At 44.0% G+C, this 26,444-nt stretch overlaps 1 protein-coding gene across 1 annotated transcript in view; it reads left to right on the plus strand.

Moving 5' to 3' along the window:
• The first annotated feature begins 6,282 nt into the window (after positions 1–6,282).
• UBL3 (ubiquitin like 3) overlaps positions 6,283–26,444 on the plus strand; it is a 53,698-nt gene continuing 33,536 nt past the window's right edge. The window contains exon 1 of the mRNA XM_005018181.5: positions 6,283–6,914. Coding sequence (XP_005018238.1) covers positions 6,888–6,914 — 27 coding nt within the window. The 5' untranslated portion in view covers positions 6,283–6,887. The remainder of the gene's footprint in view (positions 6,915–26,444) is intronic.

Here is a 26,444-nt window from a genome sequence, read left to right on the forward strand (position 1 = left end):
TTCATATACTGACAACATTCATCCTCAGGAAGTCTTTGTTGATTGTGCCTAGCATGTATAGTAATAAAGTAAAAGCAACACAAAACGGTGGTGTCTCCATATCCTATAGATGACATGAGGCCATTGTCCCGTTATATTTAGACGATGCCCTGCTGCTCGTGGAGAGCCTCCCCAACAGCAGTAACCAGTTACCAAAGGTCAGGCAATCTCTTTAGCCAATTAAAAATAGTGCTCCTAGACAGTGGTTCATTCAGATATTGATTCTGGTTTGGAGACCAGCGAGCGATAGAAAAGAAGTCAGATTAAATGTTCTATTACAATGGCGTAATGTATGTAAAAAACAATTATGTCCTCAGCACAAATGCCGAGACGGGTTTTGTTTCAGTTAAAGTAGCGGACAATCAGATTTGAGTGCAATTTATTTGAGTGCTACAGTTAGCTTGAAAAATGTTCAGAGGTTTAATACGCATGGGCACATATAGAGTCTATATAAACATATGCTTGTATATACACACACACACACACACACATATAAATAACAGCCTTAAATTAGGGACATATGAAGATCCTTAAATTAAAAAAAAACGAAGAATTCTAAAGCAGTGTTGACAACAGGCTCGGAAATCACATGAGCAAGAAGACTTTTGTGCTTCGATTTAGTATTTTTGGTACTAATTTTATAAATAGTAAATATGAGCTATAACAGGAGCTCGCTAATGGTTAGCTTCCCACTGGAGACCCTTACGGAAAAAAAAAATAATATATAAATGAACGTAACCTTCTGCATGTGCTAATGTAAAAAATAACCTGCTGGAGTCAGCAGGAAGCAGGGACGATAAAAGGCGGAGGTGCTCCAGGTCTCGGCTAATGGGCTGTGCTCCGCCGCAGGCTCGGTGGCTCCTGCAAGAGTGAGGGGAAAGCTGGGGGCCGGCAGGCAGCACGAGCTTCAGGTGCCTTCTCTACCATTTTTACAATGCTATTTTCCTTTTTCATCCTTGGTTGGACCGAGTGTGATCTCTGGTGGTCTTTTACTACCCTCTTTCCAATGTTTCTCCATATTTGTATGTACTCTGTGTATTTTTCTTTAATTATATTCTGGACAATTTTTAACACAAAGTTCATTTTTTTGCAACAGCCATTCCCCAAGGTCACAGATTCTCGTTCCTTTTTCTGAAGAACTTTCATTTACTTTCGCATTGCACACTTGGAGTTTCTTCATCTTATCCTTCTTGTCCAGCAGCTTTTAATAACATTTGCTGCCACCACTCTTCTGATTATTTGTATAGAAATCTTTAATTCCCACACATTTGATTTCCAGATACGAAATACAATTTTATTGCTATGTTTTGTAAATCCTTTGCTAAATTCAAGTTTCTAGTTCAGAAGTTGAGTGTTATTTCAATATTTCCTTAGCTTTCCCCTGTCATCAGGAAGTGGATCCAGGATGGATGGAATGGATGCTTCTCTGCTACAATTTCTCCTTCCTGTGTTTTTATTTATGACACAAAAAAAGGAACTTCCAATCGTCTTCAGGGTTATTTTTCTATATGGACTAGATGATGTATCTGTTAGTTCATAGATTTATGGGTAGTTGACGAACGCTGGTGACTTGAGCACTTTCTAATATACACGTGGGAACTTCTCATTCATGTTCTTCTTCCTTCCTCCTCATTCCACCTTTGTACCTTCCCCTGTCAATCCTCACCCCTTCTTAGGATTTCCCCAGTGCTATTTATGGCACCAGTACCTGGAACACTGATACGTCATATCTCCTTTTCTACTGCTACACCCATTACACGGGCAGAGCACTGTTCCTACCAGCTCTCGCTGCATGGGCCAAGCCAAGAATAACCTCTGGTATTGCTTGCTTGTTGCCAATCATCTTGAACTGTGTGTGGACACTACATCAAGAAGTGGGGGAATAAATCATTAAAGCATATTGCGGCATTCAGGGGTACAGTGTGAGTTAAAATAGCTGTGTGTTTTCATTTTCCAGCAAGATCAGCATGACAAGTAACTTAAAAAGTAAATAAATAAACCACAATTATAGCCAGCAGTATTATAAACTCTACAAAACCTCAAAGGTCCTTTTGCTATCCCTACTGGCTCTGGGGCAGGTGAGAACCACTAAATGCTATTCCCAGGAGTCTGCTGACATCAGGTGAGGGGCTGGTAGGACACCCATGCTGTTTTGGCTTGACTCAGAAGAACCAAAGAGGCAAAAATCAATGGAAAAGAATCAATTTAGCAAGGAAAAAAAATATATTTGCAAACACAAAATCTGAGTTTTTTACAGAGGCACCGAGTTAAATGTGAATTTTGCTTGGCAAGAGTTAAAAAAAAGTCCACATGTTTATACAAAGGTATTAAAAATATCCTGCTGAGTAGCCCTGTGTGCTCCTTGCTGCCCTGGGTATCTTGCTTCTGTGGCTGCCAGAGAGGGAAGGAATCCTGATCTGTCCCATGGCCAAACTGCGGAGAATTAAACCCTTTGTCTCGGGAGCCTTTCACCTTCTCAGGCTGCTTGAAAAACCTGCAGGGAAACGAGAAGCCATGGATATTCTTGCCTTGGGAGAAATTTCATTTCTGTCATCGCTGCGTGCTCCTTCTCCTGAAGATGCTCCTGTTCGCAGCCTGCATCAAATGAAAAACACTGGAGTACATTATGGGGCTGAAAGCTTTTAATGTCAGTCTTGGAGTGTAGGCTCGACATGTTCTCAAGCCCGGGCAGTAACAACTGACGGGAGATAGCACCGCTCTTTCGAAAAATGGCAATCATTTTTACATGCTATTGATGGGTTATTCTGCTATTAAGGCCATAAAGGACATGAAGTTTTGTGCTTCGGGGCATAAACCAGTCTCTCCTACATCCTTGGCAGCAGTGGAAACTTAACCAAATAAGCAGATTATAACGTGATTGTCCATTGCGGGGTTTTGTGTGTGTCTCTGAAGTATTTGATGCTGGCCACTGCTGGAGACAGGATATCACATTGGCTGGACTACTAATCTGATTTAGAATAACAGGCCTTTTATTCCTATTAAGCATGTCTCAGTGCAGAGTCAGGTTTCAACTAGTACTGATGGTCATGAAACACTAAAATCGAGCCTCAACCCACCCGCAGAGACCAGGTACAAATTTTATCAATGCAAATACGGCATTGCAAAATTTGACTCATCCAGTCATGCCATGCCATGCTTTCCAAATGAGGAGCAAAATATCAGCAGTATATTCCATCGTTTTCCTCTGCAAATTGCCAAAGCAATGCCAATAAAAGATTTTGTGCCTGGCTGGCTAAATTCACATGCCAGTTCTGCTAGGGAGAGTTAGCGGAAAGATTTGTGTGTTTGAGTACAGGGCTAGGTCCCCAAAACAGAATAGCCTTTTCAGCTCTCCATGTTGTTAGCACTTCTCTCAAACAGCACTTCCCCTTTTGCTCAATCCTTGGATGTGGGAAAGGTTTGTTTTCAGCTCTGTGTGCCTGCAGCGCTTGCTCAGTGCTGAGCTGCAAGCTGGTCCCATATGCAGGCTATAGCTGCGCTTTTGCAGGGTCCCTTGTTGCAGCCGACTGCTGCTGACCACAACTCTCATTTCCTCTCCATGTGAACGTGAAATGAATGCTATCAGAACAGCCTTTCTTAATGCAAGCCAAAGAGAAAAAGATATTTTTCTGGTTTATACTCAACCACACTGTATTTCAAATCCATTACCTCACCTCCACAAGTCTGGTGGGAATTCATCCCTTTTGTCACGTGCAGTACACGGACCCGCACTACTCCTACGAGGATCATTGTACAGCTTTTCTTTTTATTCATTTGCCCAACACACAATCATCCTTAAACGATCTCCAGTGCGTACCAGCTGTGCTGGGTCCTCCGTTCGTTTGTGTTGTGTCATCAGAGCTGAGAGCTGGGAGAAAAAAAAAAAAATCACACAAATGTGATACAAATGTCAACTGTAGAGTAAACACAGTACTGTGAACCTTTCAGGACAGAAACTCTGTCTTTGTTATGTGTTTGTACTGTGTGGAGCCTAATGTAGAGGCATTCTGGCCTGCACTTATAATTGTGGATTCAAATTTGTCTGAAGTCCTGATCCTCCTTTTAGCAGATTGCTAAGCCAGGGGTAGGAAAACAGAAAGCACGAAATCACGCTGATTTAGGCTCTGTGTCTTCTGCGTTCTGTCCTATGGCTCTGCCCTATGGATGTGCCTATCTTTATGGACCACAGATGAGCTCATCCGGCTAAATAATTCAAAAAAGCCATCTCCCATGGAGTGGATGTGTCCTGCTGCTGCCTCCTTGCCTGGCCGACCCCTCATCCAGTCTGCCGGTGCTTGTTGGTGCCCTAACTCTCCCTGCTCGATCGAAGGGTATTTCCATATAACCTTTGGCAGCTCAAGCTGTGAGCTGTGCAAGATTACTCACCCCTGCTGTCTGCCCTGCCTTCTCCTCAGCTGTCACGGCAGGGACAAGGACATCACTCTGGGTTGCCACCAATTTCAGCTTACAGGAGCAGACAGCTGGGAGCTGTACTGCCTGAGAAGCAGACACTGTGCCTATCCTCTTGCCCCTGCTATCAGTGGGCATGGGCAGGGCAGCTCCTAAATCACCCTGGGATCATCTCAAGGCACCTGTACGGGGCTGTGGTCTGCTTGGAGCAACTGCTAGGTCTGCAGGATTGCCTCACAGCAGAGCTCGGGTGTCCACCTAAACTTAAGCTGTTGGGCACACAGTTAAAACTCCATAAGGAATTTTTATTGATAATGTTCTAAGTATAAACTCTGTTCAGCGAGACCTATTTATAATTCTTCAATCTGTCACTGCCATAACCAGGCAGACGTATGTGCCCAGGGAGGCATATTATGTCAGATGGGAGACATCCTCCAGAGCTCACCCCTTTGACCCTCATCTGTGAGTATTATTATTTCGACGCCTTATGAAAAGATATGAAAAAAATGAGGAACCCTTACACTTTCTCTGTCCCTCAAGGATATCTGATTGGAGAAAAATGTAAATAATGTTTCAACAATATGCTATTATTGCCACAAACACAAGACTTATTGGTGGCTTGAAGAACTGACTGAAGTTGGGGACGACTATGGATGGTACCACAAAAACATTTGTCAGGGGACAGTCACCAAGACACTGTGACAGAAGGGATGAGTTTGGAAGGTGCATCAGACAGGGTCAGCCACAGCAGGTTGTCCACAGCCACGTCCAGTTGGGTTTGGACTGTCTCCACAGACAGCAACTCAACAACTTCTCTAAGCAGAGGTCCTGGGGAATGACGTGCCCAAAGTCATGCAGCGTGATAGCACAGGTCTCTTTTATTGACCCCCAAACTCTTTTCCTGGGCATTCAGCTGGGATGTTTGCTGTCAAATCTGCCTTTTACAGTCAACGGCCTCATGCTATTCTGTAGCTGTTCCTGAAGAAAAGAATGATAAATTTGATGGAGGGGACAGTGGGGTTGCCGTTGTTGCTTTCAGTAGGAAGTCATAAAGAGGAAAGACAGCTTCCAACTTTTAGTATTAAAGGGAACAACTCTGTCTTAATTTCCTGTGGTTTTACATGAGAACTGTCCCTGAAGGAACCAGACAGCATCTGCCACAAGCTCTGTCTACTTGATTTTTGTGATTTTTTTTTTCTTGGACAATTTTACAGTGCTGGAAAACGAACACATCTCCACATATCCCTCTCAAGAGGCCCACTCATTCCTTGGGTAGATGTGCACATTGAGCGCGATTTTATTTTGTATTTTTTTTTGTCCGTGTGGGAAGCATTTTTCACGGGGCACGGCCTTTATGGCACGCTGAGGGGCTGGGATGAGGAATAAACCACTGGCCGTGATGGGGAGTTTTTACCAAGGAATGCCGTGCAGGCTTCGATTTGTTAATATGGGATGGAAAATCGAACAATTTATTTGTATGTATATGAAATAGTGATTATGATTAATTACAATCTCCCGCCCTAGCAACGGTTGCTAAGGAGAGGGGCGGGGCCATGAGGCGGAGGCCCCGCCCGCCCGCCTACAAGTCCCATGATGCCGCGCGGCGCCGCGGCGCCTGATTGGGGGGGGGGGTGAAGAAGGAGAGGGGGGGGGCACCGACCCCCCCTCCACCCCCCCCCTCCCGCCGCGCCCCCTGTCCGGGCCCGGCCGCCGCCGCCATGTTGGCGCCGTGAGGCGAAGATGGCGGGGGGCGGCCGCGGGCGGGCAGCGCGCTGAGGGAGCGGCACCCCCGGCTGCTGAGAGGGAGGGAGGGAGGGAGGGAGGAGGGAAAGGAGGAAGGGGGGAGAGGCGGGGGAGAGAGGGAGGGCTGAGGAGGAGGAGGAGGAGGAGGAGGAAGAGGAGGAGGCGATGCGAGCGCAGCGCTGAGCTGAGGCGAGGCGGCGGCCGTTGGACGCCCCTCAGGGTCCCCGCGGAGCGCTGAGGGGATCCGGCTGGCGGTGACCCCCCGGGATCCAGCTCGGCCCCGCGGATCCAGCTCGATTTAAGCCCCCGGGATCCGGCTTTATCCCCTCAGGACCCAGCTGGACTCTCCCCCCCGCAGGAGCTGCCCGCCCCGCCGGGTGTCCGCGGCGCTAATGAAGGAGGCGGCCGGGCCGCGGCAGCCCTGGCCGTGAATCACCCCCTCGTTATCCGGCGGGGGAGAAGGAAGAAGAGCAGGGAGAGCGAGGAAGGCGTGGGGGGGGAGGGAGGGAGGGAAGGAAGGCAAGAAAAAGGGGGTGTGCGGGCAGAAGGAGCCCCGCACGCAGCCCATGTCGCCCTGCGGTCCTGCCGGCCCTACCTGGCACCGCCGGTGGTGACGAGGACCTTTGCTGCCTTTACGTCTATTTTTTTATTTTTATTTTTTTAATTTAAAATCGGTTTTTCGGAGGGAGCTCAAGATGTCCAGCGGCGTCCCGGCTGATATGGTGAGTCCTGGCGTCCCCCAAGGCCTCTTTTGGCAGAAGGGGATGGAAAGGAGAGGGGTGTGGGAAGGGGAGGGGGGGGTGTGTGTGAAAAATCTCGGTGGCGTATTTAAGGAACAAAAAGTTCCCGGTTAATAATTCCTCCCCCCCTCCCCGATGCTGGTTCGGCTTTGATTTTGGGGAGCGGAGGGGAAATCTGCAGTGTCGTCTGCCGTGTGGCCAGGCAAGTGTGGATGCCGCCCGGTCTCCTGGCACTGGCAGTTCATCTCCGGCTGCTCCTGCCTGCCTGCTCCAGCAGAGCTCTTCAGCCTTGCCCACCACTCTTTAGGGGAAGAGAAATTCAAAGCAGAGCATCCAGCCTGATTTACCCAAGCCATTTCTTTTTTCCCCCTCCCCTAAACCAGCTGTGAAATTGATTCTCAGCCTTCTTTTTCGGCTCCCAAACTTTGCTCGTTTCTTACCGACGCCGTGCCTTCTGATGCTGCTGGGAAGTTAATCCCCTCACCTGATGCCGGGTCAAGAGCGAGAAAGGAATTCTCGTGCCCTGTTTGCACAGGGAGAGCCTTTGTGCACTAGCTGCAATCTGGACGTTTTTCAAGGGCACTCCTTGCACTTCTTATGGCGGACTGTACTTCAGCCCGTGTGGGTACATTTAAAATAGGAAGGCACAGCTAGGCGTGAAGGGAGGGCGATCGGGTCTGTTAGGTAACCTTTCTGCTCAGCAGGGCTGCACCGATTTGCCTGTATTTCCATAAATCACTTAGCTGAGCGGAAAAAAAAAAAAAAGTTGTGGCAGTGGTTTGATATGCTGGCTCTTTATTCTTACGGCAAAACATTTTCACTTCCCTCCCCCCCCGTGATTGTTCGCGTTTAAAGGCACTTTGACAGCAGCAGACGGGGCTGTGCGTTTCATTTTCGGGATGAAATTCTGTTTTGTGAGTGTGAGCTGCCGTGGCGGTGGTGATAGAAAAACTGAGCCGCGTTTCAGCCATCGATACACAATTAGTGGTGCATATGTAGGACAAACAGGCTATTGAAATCGTGCTAGTTGCTTAATTTCATTGTTTAATTCACAGCTTTTCTACTGCAGGGAAGATGAGCGGGTTTTGCCAAAAGAGCAGAACCAGTGAGATACAGAGGGTGGTCAAGCACAGCTTTAGGATTCCCCACCCCCCTCCCTAAATACTAAAAATATATTTTGTCTTTATGGGAGAAAAGGTGGTGACAAGGCTGCTGCCCCCGTGTTTAAACCCTTTCAGTTGTTTAGTTCCATAGGTGTCTTTTTGGGGTCTCCGACCATGAGAACACTCTGAAGCCCCTTCTTTTTTGCACTTGTCTGCCTCTGCATGGCAGAAGTCCCCTCCTCAGCTGCGGAGAGCTGGAAGCACATCTCCCAGAGCTGCCTGGAGGAGCCCCGTGGCTGTGACACGAAGCTCTTCTTTCCTCTTACCCTGGGCTGAGCGCGGTGCCACCTCCACGGCTCTCCTCCGTGCCGGGCAGTCGTGGTGCTGCCACTACGCTCGTCGTGTTGGAGGACTCCATTTTATAACAATACACAGATCTCCAGAGGTGAACTCGCAGCTCGTTCCTCTTGCAACTCTTTCTTCCCGTAGTTGTGATGTAATGAGGATGCTGCCGGCAGGGATACCGAGGCCTGGAGATGCTCTGCTTCCCCAAGTCAGGAAGAAGCTTGTTAGGCAGAGCGATGTTTAAATATTGAGTCATTACAAAGACATTTGGATGAAGATGTTACCGATGCCAGTACCATCTAACTGGAGGGACGGATGTGTTCGGCTCTGTCTCGGGATCATTTTGCTGAGTTACGGCGTTATTAGCAGCAGTTTCTTCAGGTCTGAAGTGTGTTGTAGAAATTCAAATCGCTAAATACAATCAATAATTTAATTTGTAGAAAGAGCACTTGGAAACTCATTTTGGGTCTCTTTTTATCACTGTCCTCCTTATTTCAAAGGAGCTTGTCCAGGAAGGAAAATGGGATTGTTATTTGATTGCTCTTTAAAGAGAAGCACTTACCAGGCTGTCACCTTGTTTATATATGTTTTTATTTACTGTATGATTTTGCAGTTTGCATTTCTCTTATCCACCCACTCTGTAATTTGCATCTACAAAAAAAAATATTCCCCATTTCTGTACGAGCTGGCATTGCTGTGGTGGGGTGTCACGTTACGAAGGCTCCATCACGTTTCCTAAATCTGCTCTGAATTGCTTAAGTAGTATAATAATTGCGTTTCAAAGTGTTTGTCAGATTCATGAACTAACCCTCTCATAATAACAGTAAAACTATTATAATTGATGCTTCTTAAAACGCAGCCTTCCTGTCCTGCCTTGGAAACATCAAGGACCTGCTATAGATAATTTCCTAGCGAATTATCAAATCTTCAGCAAGCTTTGTGCTGCTGGGTAGACACAACTTGATCCGGCCTTCTTTCCTCTGATGCTTGGTTGACTTCTTCCCAAAGCTCCAGCAGATTTTACCTGCTAACCCTTTCAACATCACTTCTGAAGTAATTACCATAAGTACTTTATCATTTGCATTCCACTAATAAACTGGATGGTGACACACCACATTCCGGGCATTGTCAGTTTGTGTTGCATTATTCCTTAGCAATCCGTGCTGCTTACAGGCTGTCCTCCCCTCCTGGAATGAAACCTGCCAATATTGACCTCCGTACTCGTGTAGGTTCTTTACTTATTGAGGATTAGGCCATTCTGCATTTCTACAGCTTAATTTTGTTTATTTCCTTGATAATTACTGGCACTTGTGGCGGCCAGGGTATTTGAATACGTTGAATGATTTCATCAGATAACTTGTTGGTTTTGCCATCTGGTAGCAGCTCCGGTTGGAGTGAATGACAGCGGAGCTGTTGGCAAGTTTTCTTTTCCAACAACGAGGAGACGTGAGGTGCTTTATGGACTTGCAGTCAACGATGCTGTGTTTTTTTAAGTTAATCAAATGAAAATGGTTTGCTACTTGTTTAAAAACTGTAGCTGACTATATCAAAGAAAGCGATTTATTAAAAAAATAAAAAAACACACCAAAACCCACCACCACCACTAGGCCCAGCCCAGCAGTTACTGCTCAGTTGAACAATCCCCTTTATCTCGGTGGAGTTATCAGTACAATCTGGGAAGCTGAATCTCTCCATTGTGTGGCCCTACCATGCCTCCCCCTACACATATAATTCTTCGGGGGTCTTGGAAGTTCACAGTACGGGGCCTGTGTGACTAAAGACTATTATGCTGCCTGCCGTTTCCTGTATTGGTGCATTTTATTTAGGTACAGGAAGGCTCTGCCAGCACTTCCTTCCTGTGCAGTTCTTTGCGTGCCCTCTAGGATATCGAATTTCAAATTCTTTTTGTGTCGAGTAGTAATCAAGTGTAATGTATTTGGCCTGTGGTGTTTTCTTTTCTTTTTTTTTTTTTGGGTGGCATTGAGTGCTCAATTCTATCCAACAGTTGAAGGTTTTCACTTCTCTTATGTACAGCTGTTGAATCCGTATGCTGAATTTAAGAGATGTAGGTTTTATGTCAGAGATCTTTTTAATAAAACTGACTGTTTGGTGATAGACAGTTGCAGACATGCAAGACCATGGGGTTCACAGCCTAAAATCCTGAGGTACATGAACAATATTAGACAAGGGCAATAGGTGGAGGAAGACCAACAAACTGCTCAGTTTGTCTTGTTAGTGTCACCATCTTTAGTGACAATGTGTGTACACGTGTCCTTTTAGGAAGTTTAGTGCAGAATGGCGATGAACGGCGTAACTTGTCACATTTATGTGTCATTTATACAACAAAATCCATTTTGGAGGAGGCTAACAGAGGAAAGGGATGGACTTCTAGCTGATCCTACAAGCAGTAGGGCAACGGTGGCATCCTGGAGTAAGGCTCAGGCAGCAGGGGCTCGGAGGAGTAGCTGGTGGTACGGCAGCTGAGTTTTATCGTCCGTCATCCAGTCTAAATAATTCTTTCGTCTAAGAATAATAAGTCCTTTATCACTACAATATGCTTTGAACATAGAAAGAAAATGCTTTGTTTGCTCTTAGCATGTATTGGAACAAAATGTAAAAAGCCACGCATCTCGGTTCTGTTTTGACTGCTTTTCCTTCTGCCTTCGGTAGGTACCTTTTCTTTGTTTTGAAACTTGTTACATCCCTGGTAGCCTTTCCGCATACCCTCATGAAGAGCTCGGGGGCTAACAGTGTTTGAATGGCCTTCATTTTCTTCAGGGACAGGTAGCTGTAACCTCTGGGTGGTTACAAATTTGTTTGGCTCTGCTTTTGTTGTCTGATCCCATGAAATAGTGGAGGAAATGGGTGCTGAGGGCCATTCGAGTCTTCCCTTGTTGGATTGCTGGAAGCCAGTAGTAGCTGCTGGCAGGTTTCAGCAGGACTAAAAGACAAAAAACAAACAAACAAAAAAAAAAAACAAAAAAAAACCCACACAAATACTGAGTATCTGATTGTAGCAAAAGGAATGTTGAATTCTACACATTTAAAACCAAAAAGCAAAACAGTTGCCAGACTTCATCTGAGGAATGCTGACAGCGAGGTCAGGGCCTGAGTGGGGACAAGTCGGGAATGTGGAGTTAGGGCCAACGTCAGGTACCTGTAGCTTGCTTTTCACCTCAGTGTGTGACTGCTGTTTATGCATATCTAAACGTAACTTTGCCCCATTGGTATTTTGTTTGAGATCGTTCAAGGCCCATGGCTCTTTTCCTTGGCTTGGCCTAAGGCTGTGGTAGGAGATCAGCCAGTCTGGATACCGCCCTTGCAGCAGACTTGATAGGCAAGGCTTTTATGGTACTGTAAACAGAGTGACTAAGGGCAAGCTTTTCTGTTTTTAACTCCCAGTCCTTTCTAAGGATGACTTCTGCGAACGTCAGAGGCCGTGGTCACGGTATCTGCAACCAGGCGGGATTTACTTGTTTGATAGTTCTGGTCACTCGGCGTCGGTTCTGAGTAGAAGTCAAAATGCAAACTTTTGGTGATGTCCCTGCATATGCTTATGCAATCCTGAGCAGAAAGGAGAGCTCAGTTGTGACTCAGCCCGAGTGCTACTCTACTTTGCAGGAATCCAGAAATATCTGGAATGTGACTAATCATTCTTGTGGTTTTATGTGGAAGCGATCGGATGGCTTATTTTCAGCCCTTGCTTCGTACAGTACTGGGTCCACTGACTTGGTTATTTCTCAGCCCAAGTCCAGGGCCAGGCAGAGCTGCAGATCAATACTCTTTTCGATGTTGTCTGTGTCTTGCAGCAATTAACCGAGCCCACGGAAGGAGCGAGCCTTCCCTGCCACAATTTTGCATGCATAAACTTCAGCTCCCCATAGTTATTACAGGGCCGTGGCTGAGGGAGATGCTTTCATTTTAGAAGCCGTCAGAGGTGAGCGGAATGTCAATGAGGAATTTTAATGTCGCTGCTGTCGTGTCAGATCTGAACTTCAAGACCCCAGCTCTTCACCAGTTTTAGCTTAATTTAGAGCTCTGGTTTTCACTTAGCAGTTAATAATAACAATTGAATTACTGTTAAAAATTACCCTTTGAACTCTGCTAGAAGGACAACTTTATTCATTTTGATGGTGTCTGATATACAGACTTTGCAGAATATCTTAAAGCAAGGAGTAGATCATTTTTCACTGGGTATACCTCCAGATAAGTAAAAATTCACAGATGTGCCACTGACTATTGCAAGCTACAATATTGAGGAAATGATACTGGAGGAAAATGAAGAATCAACAACCCACAAAAAAAATAAAACAAAATAAGATTGAGACATCAGTTGAGGTTCTGCAAATAGCTTTCCATGCTTCAATACTATGTTTTTTGTATTTGAAAGGAAACTTGTTGGGTGTGATAACTTGTGAAACGGGCTTTCTAAGAACGTAGGGACAATTATTTAGGTCTTTAATTTGGGGGGCAATGTTTAAAGAACAAGTGAAGACCTTCTGACTTGTATAGCCTACAATGTATAGTCCTGCAGAAATACTTACGCATTGTTGCTTTTGAATATTCTGACATATCTGTGGAAATTGGGGTATTTTGCAGTCAGTAATAGAGATTGTGGTTAGCTCCTGAACAGAGGCTAAATTAGTTGCTGCTCGGAAAGCAGCTGCTGTGAAGACCCTTCTGTGTGTGTTAAGACTCCACAAGTGTGTTGAAATCTGGCTTGGAAGTGTGGTTGGTGTGCATTTTCCACAGCTAGAAACTTTGTGAAGTGCAGATTCAGCTGATTACAGAGTTGTGACACTGCCATTGGTGTCTTGTAACTTTTCTGCTTTTCTGCTAAAGACATCTGAAAATAGCTTGCCGGTGGCAGGGCCCACATTTGGGGGTTTGTGTGTTTGTTGTTGTCTGTCCTTAAATGAAAACTATTTGTGTGATTGAGTTTTCCATTAAAAGGAGACTTTGTGGCAGTGTTGAGCTGAGATTTTATTCCATAATACTGTTGTTATGGAGACAGAAACAAGCAAGGAACTCCTTGAGTTGTGTGTATCCATACAAATTAGCCAAGTAGGCTCCTGCCTGTGGTTTGATGGGTTTGTTCAACCACCAAAACACCAGCTCAGGGCCTCAGTGGGATCTGATTTCTGTCAGTGGCCTGCACCGCTGCTGAGAAGCCAAGGTGGCCGTGTGCTGGAGCACTCTAGCTGAAGCTGAGGATCTGGACTCGAATCTACAAATCGATGGGCAGTTTGCCTGGGAATGAATACTTAGCTCCTTTTTCTCCCCCCCCCCCCACCCCCCTTATTATTTATTTTTTAATTTATTTTTCATAAAGTGGTGTCCTGAGCTTGTGTGGAAGCTTTGCTGTGATCTTCGTTATGCAAAACGCGTTGTTTCGCGTTGCGTAAGAAACTTGGAGCACTTGATAAAAGCGCAGTCCCAACTTCAAAATAAACACAAGGAAACTAAATGTGACTTCTCTTTCAGGGACTGAAGAGAATGAAGTGTTTCATCTCAAAAATAATTGTACTTCAAAGTCCTGTGTTGTAGCATTGGTTGCTATCTCCTCAGTGGAGTTACGATACGGTAATATTTCGTGGTCTGGCAGAGATCCACGGCATTATAATCTGTTCCTGATACTTACCATATATTCTAGATGGTACTACTGAATCTGGCTCTGGGATCTGGCGTACGTTTTGAATGTAAGGAAATAATGGACTAGTGATAAAATAGTGAAGTTCAGTGTTAATCAAAAACCTTCCATAGCTGGGGGTATAAATTTAAAAATCTCCTTTTTAAAAGTAGATTAGTGTCAGTCTGCTTGTGGATATACGCGGCGTGTGTTAGTAAGCCTCAGGAAAGTTATTTTAGATTATACTACTGCAACATAATTATTCGAAGATAGTTGTACTTCACAGTATTTCCTTTAAGATAAAATACTGTCCAACATTCTTCAGACATGCTTATCTTTCAGATACTGTAAGTGGCTGGCTAGAAGGCCGTGTACTTCTTAAAAGCCTGTAATACCTCATTGAAGCATTTTTTTAGTATCAATTTTTTGATTATAGAAGTCTTATTCGTATGAACATAAAACTAAACTTAATTCTTGGAGTAGCATTCAGTGGTTGTAATTGAAATACAACACATTGCTTAGGATATATCCTATCTGAATATTTGTCACTTTGGCTGTGCGTGAATATACTTTTAATCAGTACAAGCATGTTAGATATAACTGTCATGGGGTGTGATAACAAGAGCTTAGCTCTCATTTTTGAGGCATTGATCCCCAATGGAAACAGACTTCATTGGGCTCACTTGTTTCAGCGGTTTATATTTGCGCAGGTATTTCTGGAAATAAACTCAAAACTTTCGGAAAGCTTTATTGAAAGATTTAAAGTGGGGGAAGGGGAAATCCCCATTCACTAGTTCAATGTGATTTCCTACTACTGGAATTAAGGTAAAATCTCTCACAATTAGTAGCTTCCAATAGCTGTATTATGGCATGTCAGTGGTGATGAGGGTGTCATGTATTACTGTGTAGAATCATAGCAGATCCTGAGCTGGAAGGGAGCACAGGAGTGATGGAGCATGGAGTCCAAACTCCTGGCTCTACACAGGACCACCCCAAAACCAAACCATGTGTCTGAGAGCACTGTTCAAGCACTTCAACAACTCCAGCAGGCTCAGTGCTGTGACCACTGCCCAGGGGAGCCTGTCCCAGTGCCCGGCCACCCTCTGGGTGCAGACCCTTTCCCTAACCCCCAGCCTGACCCTCCCCTGCCCCAGCTCCATGCCGTCCCCTCGGGTCCTGTCGCTGTCCCCAGAGAGCAGAGCTCAGCGCCTGCCCCTCCGCTCCCCTCGTGAGGGAGCTGCAGGCCGCCATGAGGCCTCCCCTCAGCCTGCTCTGCTCGGGGCCGAGCAAACTAAGGGACCTCAGCTGCTCCTCATACATCTTCCCCTCCAGACCTTTCACCACCTTCATAGCCATCCTTTGTGTGCTCTCTGATAGTTTTATGTCCTTCTTTTAGCGTGCCACCCAAAACCTCACACAGTACTTGACGTGAGGCCACACCAGCGCAGGGCAGAGCAGGATAATCATATGTTTGTAAGGATGATTAAGAAGCTGTTCTCCCCACAGAGCGCTGTGCTGTCTGTTACGAAGGCTTCCGAAGCTCTCACTTGCTTTAATTTTCTGGCTTGCTAAGTGGTAGGGCTGGGACTGGCTGTTGGTCACTCAGTGTGGGGAGCACAGGGGGTAAAACTCTGCCAGAGGCTGTCGCTGGTTAGCATGGTGGGAACAGTGGGGTCAGTGGTTTAGCCCCTCTCCTGAACAGCTACGGATGTGCCCAGCTTTCCCCTTTACACGGATGGTTTGGCAATACCTCTTTGAGTCCTTGTAGTTTGCCCGTACCCGCAGTCAGGAAGCCCGTGCTCATAAGCTGGCACTTGCCAGGCGTGTTACCTTAGGCCATAAAAATGTATCCTATTTGACTTGAATGTTGGTAGGTTTTCTACCCAAGTATGCTGTAATGTGTATCCTTTGTGCTGTCGGTTTCTAAGAAACGCTGTTTTAGCAACTGACTTTGAAGGTTTGGTAACTGTTTTAGGTGAGTTTCAGCCAGTCCCCTTCAAACGTGAAATACTGAGGAAGAGAAGGTTTTTTCCAAACAACACTAATGAGTATTTCTAGCCATCTAGACACTGGAACAAAGCTTCAGGATGTAATATGTCAGATGCTGGCACCAAGAAAACAGTTTATTACCGAGCCATGTAGGATCTTCAGGATCCCCTTTTCATGAGTAATGGCAAAATGACCAGGTGCTCATGTCAAAGAGAGAGTGCAACGTTTCTGTCTGCTGGTTGCTTCTGGCCAGTACAGTTCCATAAGAATCCGGCTTTCATACAAATCGGGAAATGGGGATCTTTCATTTCTAGTTCCATATGCTTGAAATTATTTGGGAGTTTAAAATCCATTGCAGTGGATGGGATGCTAGGTAAACTCCAGTGGGATTGCAGTGAGGGGTCCGGGGAAGGTGGCAGCGGGTATTGCAGAATTGTTGTAGCTTGGAAGTGGTTCCCTTATCAGGGGTAGAAGAGGAGTATGCTTCTCCAGTGGTGGGCTCAGTGCTGCTTTGCTAGCAGAGATAACCATGAAAGTGGGGGTGGGGGAGACCTCCAAGCTTGCTTTTTCACCTTCATTTCACCTTTGTTGTAAAAAAGGAGGCCTGAAGCACACAGTTCTGCAGGGAACTCTCACCACTCACATCTGCTGGGGTGATGGGATTTCTGCATGCCTTCTCTCTTTCCCTCAGTTGGCTATAGAGGGTGTAAAACTCTTTCCAGAAGGAGGCTAGCACTTCTAAGCTGAGTTGTCTTTTTCAATTTGTGTTTTAAGCAGGTAACGCCGGCAAAATGTGCATAATAAACTGTATGGTGTAGTTACTGTAGTGCTAATTATGTCATACATGGAAAACTGGCATAGGAGAGAACTGTCCCACTTCTGAAATACAGAAACATAAATACCAGGATCAAGATGGCAGAGCATGGCATGGTGGTGCTTAGCTGCCCACTGGTTGTTAAACCATCAAATTTAACTATTTATCCTGTTGCATAAATGGATAATCAACTCTTCTTCGAGAACTGTATGTGTCTCTCCATCGCAGTATCCCTTTGCTATTCAGCACCCACTCCTTGTGCAAAGCCTGGATCAGCGCCTTGCTGTTTTGTGCTGCTCTAACACGTTTTGGATGAGAAGTCCTAATTCACCTTGAGGCTTCTGTGATATGCAGCACTTCCCTGTGTTCAGTGATGTGAGGTTTTAGTTTCATTCTTAATTTCTCCCTTGATTTCTGTAAGTTTCTTTTTAGAAAACAGCATGTAGGAAAGGCTGCTAGACTTATCCACGGAGAAAGGGGTGATTATCGGTCAGTGCCTTTATCTGCAGATCTGCTGGTTGGTGCTTGCTTTTTCTTCAGCTGGGTTTGAAATTTGCCTGAGTGAGTAGTTAAAGAGTGCTGAGTAATGCCAGATAAGGTGGAGTGAAGGTAAATACTTTCCTGCCTTTGCAGCTGATTCTGCTGCTGCATATCAGTCCTGACTTTGATGCCTTTAAAAAAAAAATCCTAGGTTATGTATTTTATTTATAATAAGCATGTGGTTAGGAGATATTTTCTTCCCCTTTGTTATCTTCTGCCAAAAAAACTAAATCCCCACTTTTGTTTTATCTTCTAGTTCTCAGCATATAGAGGTGAAGCCCAGAGGGAAAGAAAATTACTGTGCTTAAAAGGGAGATCATTTAAGGTTTCGTTTTTTTTTGCCATCAACAGTAAAGTTTTGTAGTTTTTATCTTTTGCTAAATGTTGTTCTGCAGGAGGCGTAAGATACAGATTATGCCTGAATAAATCCATCATTTTCTGCAGTCTTTGTATCAAATAATAGTTTTTCTCGTGAAATCAGATGTACAATGTTATGAAAACTGCAGTGCAGTTTTCAGGAGGAACCATAGCTATTTGTTGTGCTAATCTAAATTTCATCTACAAAAATATTTTTTTTCAGAATCTTATAGGAAGTAACCTCCCGTTTTTGTTCTGTCTTTAACTTTGGGGGAAAGACAGCAGTTGTTTTGCTGTGCTCTGCCAGAAGCTGTATTGGCTAACCCTAGAGTGTCCCTCGGGCTGTTGGGATAGGGAAGAGGAAGTGTTTTGAGCTGTTAGAAACCGTTCTGGCTGGGTTGCTGCAGAAGATGGCACTCGCTTGGTGTTGTAGGCATTTTCAGCTGCCGTGGTAGCTGGTAGGATGGGTGGTGGTAGCAGCTGAAAGTAGCGCAGAGGGGAGCCAAATCACAACTACACAACCTTCTAGCAGCGAGCTCAGAGGCATTGGACACCACAGTGTAAAAGCCTTCAGGCTTGTTTATGGGTAGTAGTTTGCCATACAAGCATGCTGGCCAGCAACCAGCTCATGATTTTTATTCTTACCATGCATAGGTTTGTACTCTTAGTTATTAAATACCAGTACGTGCTGCTTTTAATGTGTCAGATGATAGCAGTTTTCTGATGGGCATCCTCACCTACGTGTTGCATGCCAAATACAGACCGATGTACCCAAACCCATCCATAACTTGTATTTGCATTTTCAGTATCAGTGCTGAACGGAGGTAAGAGAGTGGAGTATGTTACTTTGGGTGGAAAAATCACAGAAATTTGTAAATGTTCTCTCACCTTTTGGTAAAAGTGAATGTAGCATTACCAAATCCAGTCTCTAAAGCAGTAAGGTTTCCACCACTTGAAGTTGCCTCAATGTGGCCTTTAGTGCCATTCAGCACGTGTTGATGTGCCCAGGAGTGTGGGAGGAACAGCTGCAGTGTGTGGGGGACTTCACAACACCTGAAAGCAGCACCAGAGGTTCAGGTAATACGTTGGAGAGCTGCTGGGGCTCTACAAAGTGCTGTTTGTAACAATTTCATATTGTTTGGTTGGTAGGCTGCCTTTTCTTAGCTCATGGCCAGTAAGTAATGCTTCACAATCAATAAACGTGTTTTTTTTTTCTTTTTTTACAGTAAATCACACTTCCACTGCTTCTGTTACTTCCTACAATAACTTTTTTTTTACTTCCTACAATAACTTTTGTATCCATGGTTGTGAGTACAGTGCTAGAAAGGAAGTTTTCCAGTATTCAAACTCCATTTCCTTCCTTTTACCACAGAAGAAATACTCCTTTTAAAAAAAAAAAAAAGGAAGCTGAGACATGGTATTACAATGAATTTAAAAGTAATTTAAGTTATCAAACAAGAATTTGCACGCTACTGGATTAATCTTGAAAACTGTCCGAAGTCTGATCCATCAGCTTTGTAATTTGTGGTATAAAATTGGACTTGAATGGTCTATGCCAAATATCCCAGCAGAAATGCAATATGTCTTCAGTACATAAGCGTGTAATCATGCTTGTGTAGCAGGAGAAAAAAAAGATACTATCTGTACAAATTTGTTTTAATGATACTGAAGATTTTATAATAGTCTCTGAAATTCACAAATTTTTTTTGATGCTAGATTAAATGAAAGCAGCTCACTCTTCGGAGCTTGACGGGTCTCTCTTGACACTTGGCCTGAAATGTTTGCAAGATATTTCATATTCTCAGAGCAGAAGAGAAAGAGTAGCTTGAAAATTAATGCATATGTGGTTAAATAATGAAGGTTTTTCAGCATTACATAATGTATGAATACAGAAAACTTTATCACTTGCCTAGCAAGATTTCTGTTGTATACTAAACTTCTTTCCTATGACTTGAGGAGTACATTGTACGTTTCTGTTTTGGAGGGCTGCTTTTGAGACTTGTGCATTGTGAAAATTAAGTCACAGTGTGAATGAAGCCCTTATGCTGTGTCTGATATTAACAATTTGCTCTTGGCCCAGTTTAATCCTTGAAACACTTGTTTAGTTTTGTTTTTTTTTTTTTCAAAAACAGGTCCAGTAGAAACCCAATGACCGTATGTAAAGCCTATCCAGCATAAGTAGTTGTAGTATTTGGAGAAGAAGAAAGCCTTGACGTGGCCAAGCTACGTCACGAGTGCTGAAACAAGACGCGTTGCTCTGCATGTGCTAGAAGGCAGTGCCTGATATTTGCAGCGGCGCTTCATTTTTGGAGGAATTTCATGGGGAGTGGAGGAGTCTTTATATAGTGCCTACCTAAATAGGCACTCATCTAAATATAGCCTCCATCCGTATGACAAGACTAATCGCTGGGCTCGGGCTTCTGGCAGACCTCTTTTGGATGGCTAGATTTCATTACCGAGGGATCAATCAAAAATTTGCGAATTAGAACTGCTATTTCGGGAACCCTGGAAATAATACTTGACCTGAAGAGCCAGAAGGCTTTGCTGAAGTATTTACAGTGTTCCTTTGAAAGCTCTAGCGTGCGGCATGGATGGGGGGCAATGCTCTACCTGCTGTCTTGTGCCCTGAAGACCAAAGCAGAGGTAGCAGCCCACAGGCATGTCCTTTCCTTCAAGTCCATCTGTTTTTTGCTGTGGATACACGAGCTCTTACATCTATGTCTGGTGTTTGGGGATGCGTGTATCACGATTGTTGAATGCAGGCAGTTTATTCAAAAGACTTTTATTGTTCAGACTAAGCTGAAAATGATCTGGGGGATAAAGCCGTGCCCTAGTTCTGGATTTCAGTGCCTTGGAAAGCATTGTAGTGCCAAATCCACACATGTGTATCTCCTTGTTTGATTCCTTCCCTCCTTTTTGAAGACTGATGAATTATTTATTTTTAGGTTAGTGGTAACATATTCTCTGAGTAGAATGTGCATAATGCTCTATTCAATGTTAATTTTTAGGGGTTTATTTTTCTGGGGAATTATCCACTTCTCCGTGACTGTGGCTCCAAGCATTTGTCAGGTGGCCACCAAGCAGGGGCCGTTCTGCTGAAACGCTTCGGGTTTGGTGGCTCTGTGCTTTTTTTTTTTTTTCCTTTAGGAAAATAATACTCAAGAATTAATGCTGTTTCTTCCTTCCTGGAGCTTTGTAATCAGGCAGACGAGCAGATTGCTTTCTCTAATGAGTAGAAGGGAAAATAACCACGAGAACCTCAGCACCAGAAGGATGTGGGGCTGTTAGAGCAGGTCCAGAGGGGGGAGGGTGAATAACTAATAACTTAGCTTGGCGTGTCACCAGTGTGAAGGAAAAATGTCAGTGAAGACTTGGGGGAAGAAGGTTGCTGTCCACTCCGATGTGCGCATCTTCACTAGGCTACAGAAGCTGGAGTTGCTGTGATTTTATAATAAAGGTCTGAGACATTTGTCACCCAACTCATTAATTGTGTGGGTACTTAGAGGACATCTAAAAATGTGCAGAACTGCTTCTTAAGCCCAGATTTGAGTAGAAGCTTCTTGAAATTGTCTTTTGGAGCATGTAGGTTGTCTGAGTGTGGTTTTCCAAAGTGAAGGTGATGCGAGGCGTTCTTGTAGCTAAGACACTCATAGGCACTTTGTGGGTTTTTATCTGTTTTGAAGCGATTCTCTACTTTGTCAACTCACCTGTCATAGGTAGCTTGTTGTAATTTAGTTCTGCTGCAGGTGATGGAAAATAGCTAGGACTTCATTCTGCACACATTCAGCTTGCCACATCAAAACATGAAATGTAAAACCTTGTCCGTACCCTGCAAGGCTTTGAGAAGTGCTGAAGAGGGCTGTGTTGAGGCAGATACCTTTGCTCTTCCCTATGCTGTGTGATAAAGTAAAGATGTTTTGCAAAGTAGTTGCAGAGAATTATTTTAAACAAATCTCCTTCCCACCCCAAACCCTGTGATGCAAAGTGAAGGTATCGCAATTACTGTTTTCTTATTTGACTGGAAGTACAAGACGGTAACCCCCAAACTTCTCATTTTTCAGAGGATGCGGATTATTTCAGACACAAGAAATGTAGACTAGGATATAATCTGTAGAAACACGGTGTTATTCCCAATATTAGTGTATGCACTACAATACATGCTTAGCTCTCTTTTATTTGAGAAGTATTCTCAGGCTACTTAAACCTTGTAGCTTGGTTTAGTTAAAAGCCTATTTTCAGAGACTTGAAGCAAAGACCAATTTCATAACCTGGGCCACCATCTGTTAAATGCACTAGGAGCTTATTTATTTTTTTTTCTGGATAGGTTTTAGCCAGCTGTCCATTTTGCTCTGTTGCCTGGATGGAGGCGTGCATTTAAGAATAACACAGTGGCCTTTCTGTGAGTTGACACAAAAGCTTTTTTTTTTTTCCTTTCATTTTAATCTGACTCCTTTAGCTTGTCTGACACTTCCTTAAATTTAGTCTTTCGCCGAGGAGTGTACTTGAGATCTTTCCTCTGCCTCACTGCTTTCATCTTCTGCCGTGTAGGGCCGGAGCTGCTCCCTCACATGGGATGTGTGCTTTCTCGTGGGTCTGCCTGCTAGCCGCAACCCGAAGGCCTTTCTAATCCTATTGACATCTAACCCAAGCAGCACCGCGTTAATCCGTCTGGCATCCCTCTTACTTCGTCTGACCCTGCGAGATGATGCAGCTTTTTGTAACTTTCGAGTCTTTCGGATGAGTGTTTCAGGATGGTAATGGCAGCCTGGTAGAGTTGACTGGGTTTTTTGGGTTTACTGACTTCCTTTTGAAAAGTTGTCTTTGTGATAAACAAGACCGAGACTCGGTCTTTATGTAAAAAATCGGTATTTGCAAAAATCTGGGAAGACAATTGCTGCAGGTCAGTTAATCATTCTGTTTTGCTGAGCAGTTCGCAGCAAAATAAACTGTATTGAGGCAAAAAATCATCAATTGCAGAAAATTGCTTAAAATTAGAAACCAGTTCTTTGCTGACTGCCGCTTAGAGCTGGCTTTAAAATGTAATTCTGGAAATTCATCCTCCTGCCTCCCACAGGAATTTTGCTCATTTAAAATTGCAAACTAAAGCTCAAGTAAAATCAAGGAGAGATTCTAGCGGGGAAACTACCCAAGGCAACAAGGTGCTGAATTTTCTGGCTTGGATTTTCATCAGATACCTTGCGTCTGGGTCTGATTCATCCCCCTTAGGATGACAAACCTCCTTTTGCTGGCCCTCCAGGAGCGGTCAGTTTGAGCCTGGGCTGGGAAAGGCTTTGGCTCCACTGGATTTGGGAATCCTTATGTGTTTCTTCCGCCTTGCAGAGTTAGCAAGAGGTGTCTGCACTGCTGAAAAGCACAAAACCCCTGAGTTTGGTGTCGTTTATGCAGGCTCCAGCCTCTTCTCGTCCCGTTGAACTTTATTTTCTGCTCTGTCTCGGAGCATCTTGGCGAAGGGGTGCTTGCAGTGACTCCAGTGTGTAGATATGAACAAGAAGTGGGAAGAAGAATTTGAAGCTATTGTATGGAGGGCAGCTGGGATACTAATCAAGCTGTCGTATCAAAATACTCAAAATGTCTGCTCTTATACTCACATATCGGTTGGATAACCTGCGCTTGAATTAATCACATCCAGCTTCAGCTGTTTGGACGTGGCTGGCTTTGGCTTAAGGTTATTGGCCCAACTCATCAGAGGCTTACTCTAGGAAGATCAAGGACCTCGAATCTATGCTTTTAAAATCTCCTTTGCCCCAGCCGCTGTCTTCAAAGTCTCCCTGGAAGCTTTGTAGCTAAAACCTGCCAATATCATGTCATTGCAAGACAGCCCATTTATCTGTCTTCCTGGCAGGGGGGCAGCCCCGGCAAGCACTAATGTCTTCATTCAAACATTTTAATGAAGCAGGGACAAAATTGTGATGTCAGCTCACCCCACGCACACTTCCCATCTAGTCCTTACATAGACATGACTAGGCACATCACACCTGCCCTCCCATGGCCATGTTTCCACCATGTCCTCAAAAGTAGGATTTAGTTGTTGGTCGTGCAGCCAAAAAAAAGAACAGGTCACAAATGATTTGATGGAGAAGCAATCTGGCAGAAATTCTCCCAAAGCTTTTCCGTGTCTGCCTTAAAACCACTCATCCAATGAGCCCAGAAAAACGGTAGAAATTGGGACTGCCCCTTTTTGTCAATAGGTTGCAGTCACAAAAGTGTAGATGTAAAAGATGCTCTCTGTAGAAAGCCAAACTTGCTGAATGCTGGAGGTGCCCAAGTGCTTGCATTTATGTAAGCGCCGACGTACGGAGACAATACTAATTTCCAAGTAGGACAGCGACAGCGAACGTGGCTTAAAGGATTAGTTGCTTGTCAGGGAAATAAAGCATTTTGTTGTTGTTTTGTTCTAGTTGTTTATAGTAAAGGCCACCTGAATGCCTAAAAGAGCATTCATTTTAAAATAGTTCTTGCTGGTTGCTGTAAATTTCAGATGAAATGGTACAAGCAATGAGAGAATTAAGGAAATAAAGCTATTTAACCTTAATGCCTTCATGATGCAGTTTTTACACGTAAATGTGGCCATCAATCCTTTCTTACATTCCTCATGCCGTGTTTATCAGACTCTCATCTTCCTACTGGTGCTGCTGTATGGAAGGATGGGGGACCGGGGGAACACTGGAAAAATCTGTAGTACTAAAAATATTTTGGTCTGACAGAAGTTTTTTCCAGAAGTTATTAGTTGGACTTAAACCTGTTGGTGGAGCTGCCAGACAAGGTCTTTGAAGGTCTACTGATTTAGCAATGTCTTATTATGCAGAATGTGTTTAATATGAATGATCTTCAAAAGTCAGAAAGTCCATATTTATAGGTTATAGAGTGATTTAGGTTGGAAGTGACCTCAGGAGGTCCTCTAGCCCCAAGTAGGGCTGTCCTCAGGGGTAGGAGAAGTTGCTCAAGCCTCATCCACTTGAATTCTGTGTGTCCAAGGATGCCAGTCCCGCTGCCCTTGGGGCATCCTGTGCCAAGCTTAAACCACCTCTACCCAAAGACTTCATCTGTGCGTGCAGTCAAAATTTGCCTTGCTGCAGCTTGTGAACATCAGGATACTTCAAAACACTGATAGTTTAGCTCTTTGAAAAAGACCTTTCAACCAAACTGCTTCAGGAATCCTTGCACTTTAGTCTGTCAGTAACTAAGTGATTTTATATTCTTAGTGTAGAGCAAGTTGGCCTGTGCATAGTAGTTTGAAGAGCAACCTGTGAAGTTTTATTAAAATAACCCGGTGTTTCTGCATTCCATTGTAGATGGAACAGTTTTGCTTATATAAATATTTATTGAAAAATTGGCTTAGCTGGACAATTTGTCTGTGTATTTCCTACTGTCACCTCTAAATAACTAAATGAGATGGAAGATACGTTTATTTGGGGGGTTAAGAGACCCTTAAAAAATACAAAGATGTTTCAGTTAAAAACACATAGCTGAACAAGGACAGAATTCTCCCCAAATGCTGACCAGCCTCTTGTATGTCTGAAACTTTGGATAGGGGTGAATGATGAGATTTCTATAAGGCAAAAATAACAAACAAGGGTAAGATTGTTCTTTTCTTGTTACTCGTAGCAGGAAAAAAAGTAGTTCAACAATGTATGCACAATGTTATGTTCTCCCTTTGGTCTTTTGGGGCCAAAAGTTAACCTTTAGTTCCTTGCATGTGTATTAACCTCTGTCTTGTGAACTGGTATGCTCTGTTTAATGTGTTTTTGTTGGTGGTGTTCCTAACTTTAGGCGTTCAGAGTCATGAAAGAAAAAAAAACCAAACAAACAAAAGCAGGAACAAGGGAAATCCATAGGCACTACCAAAATGTCTCGTGCTTATGAAAAAAAGGTGCAATTTCTCTTTAAGTTCTCCAAAAAGCTGCGTTGTGTTGGATAAACTTCTGAAAATGTGTATTATGAGAGAGGTTCTCATCTCTAAAATATGCATCCCGGTGGGGTTTGGTGGTAGTTGCTAGAAGGGAAGATGATCTGCTGGAACCAGCTTCTGCATTTTGCTTTAGTTACAGGAGAGAGAGGAGAGGGCATCACTTGTGGGCTTGTCCCTGGCTGGGCAAATGCTTAACTTGTGCTTCACTTCCAAGGATGTGCAGCCTATCACTCTACCTCACTAGTTCTGTCTAACAAATAATCTTTTATTTCAATATCAGTTCCCCTGGCTTTGTTTTTATCAAAACCACTTCTGTTTTCTGAAGCATGGCAAAACACAACTGCCATTCTCTAGCTTCACCCTGCAAGCCCAGGCACAGAGACCTGTGCTTCTCACATAAAAACAATGCCACATGAAATGTACAGTGCCTACATGTGCATGTTCACAAGCAGGGTCATCCTTGCAGCAGGTTCTGAAATTACTGACCAGTATTTTCGGTGATTTGGTAGCATTTTAGGTGATATTCTTCAGTTTATAACTGCTTGTGTGCAGCCCTTTTGCTTTTCTAGTATGAAGTGTAAGCGTGCAATGAGTGAATGAAGAAAAGCATGCCTTGTAGTGCTTCCATGTTAAGGGAATGTTTATGACTGCTTATAACTGTCTTTTTCAATCCTTGCAGATTTACCAAAAAAATTATCCATGCTTATTGCTCAAAGGTGGAATTTCAGCACTGGAAATAAAATTAAAATTACAACATAAAACACCCAGACCGACTGTAAAGCTTTATAGGCTCAATAAAGGGTTT

Source organism: Anas platyrhynchos, chromosome 1, assembly GCF_047663525.1.
Source record: "Anas platyrhynchos isolate ZD024472 breed Pekin duck chromosome 1, IASCAAS_PekinDuck_T2T, whole genome shotgun sequence".
Taxonomy (NCBI): domain Eukaryota; kingdom Metazoa; phylum Chordata; class Aves; order Anseriformes; family Anatidae; genus Anas; species Anas platyrhynchos.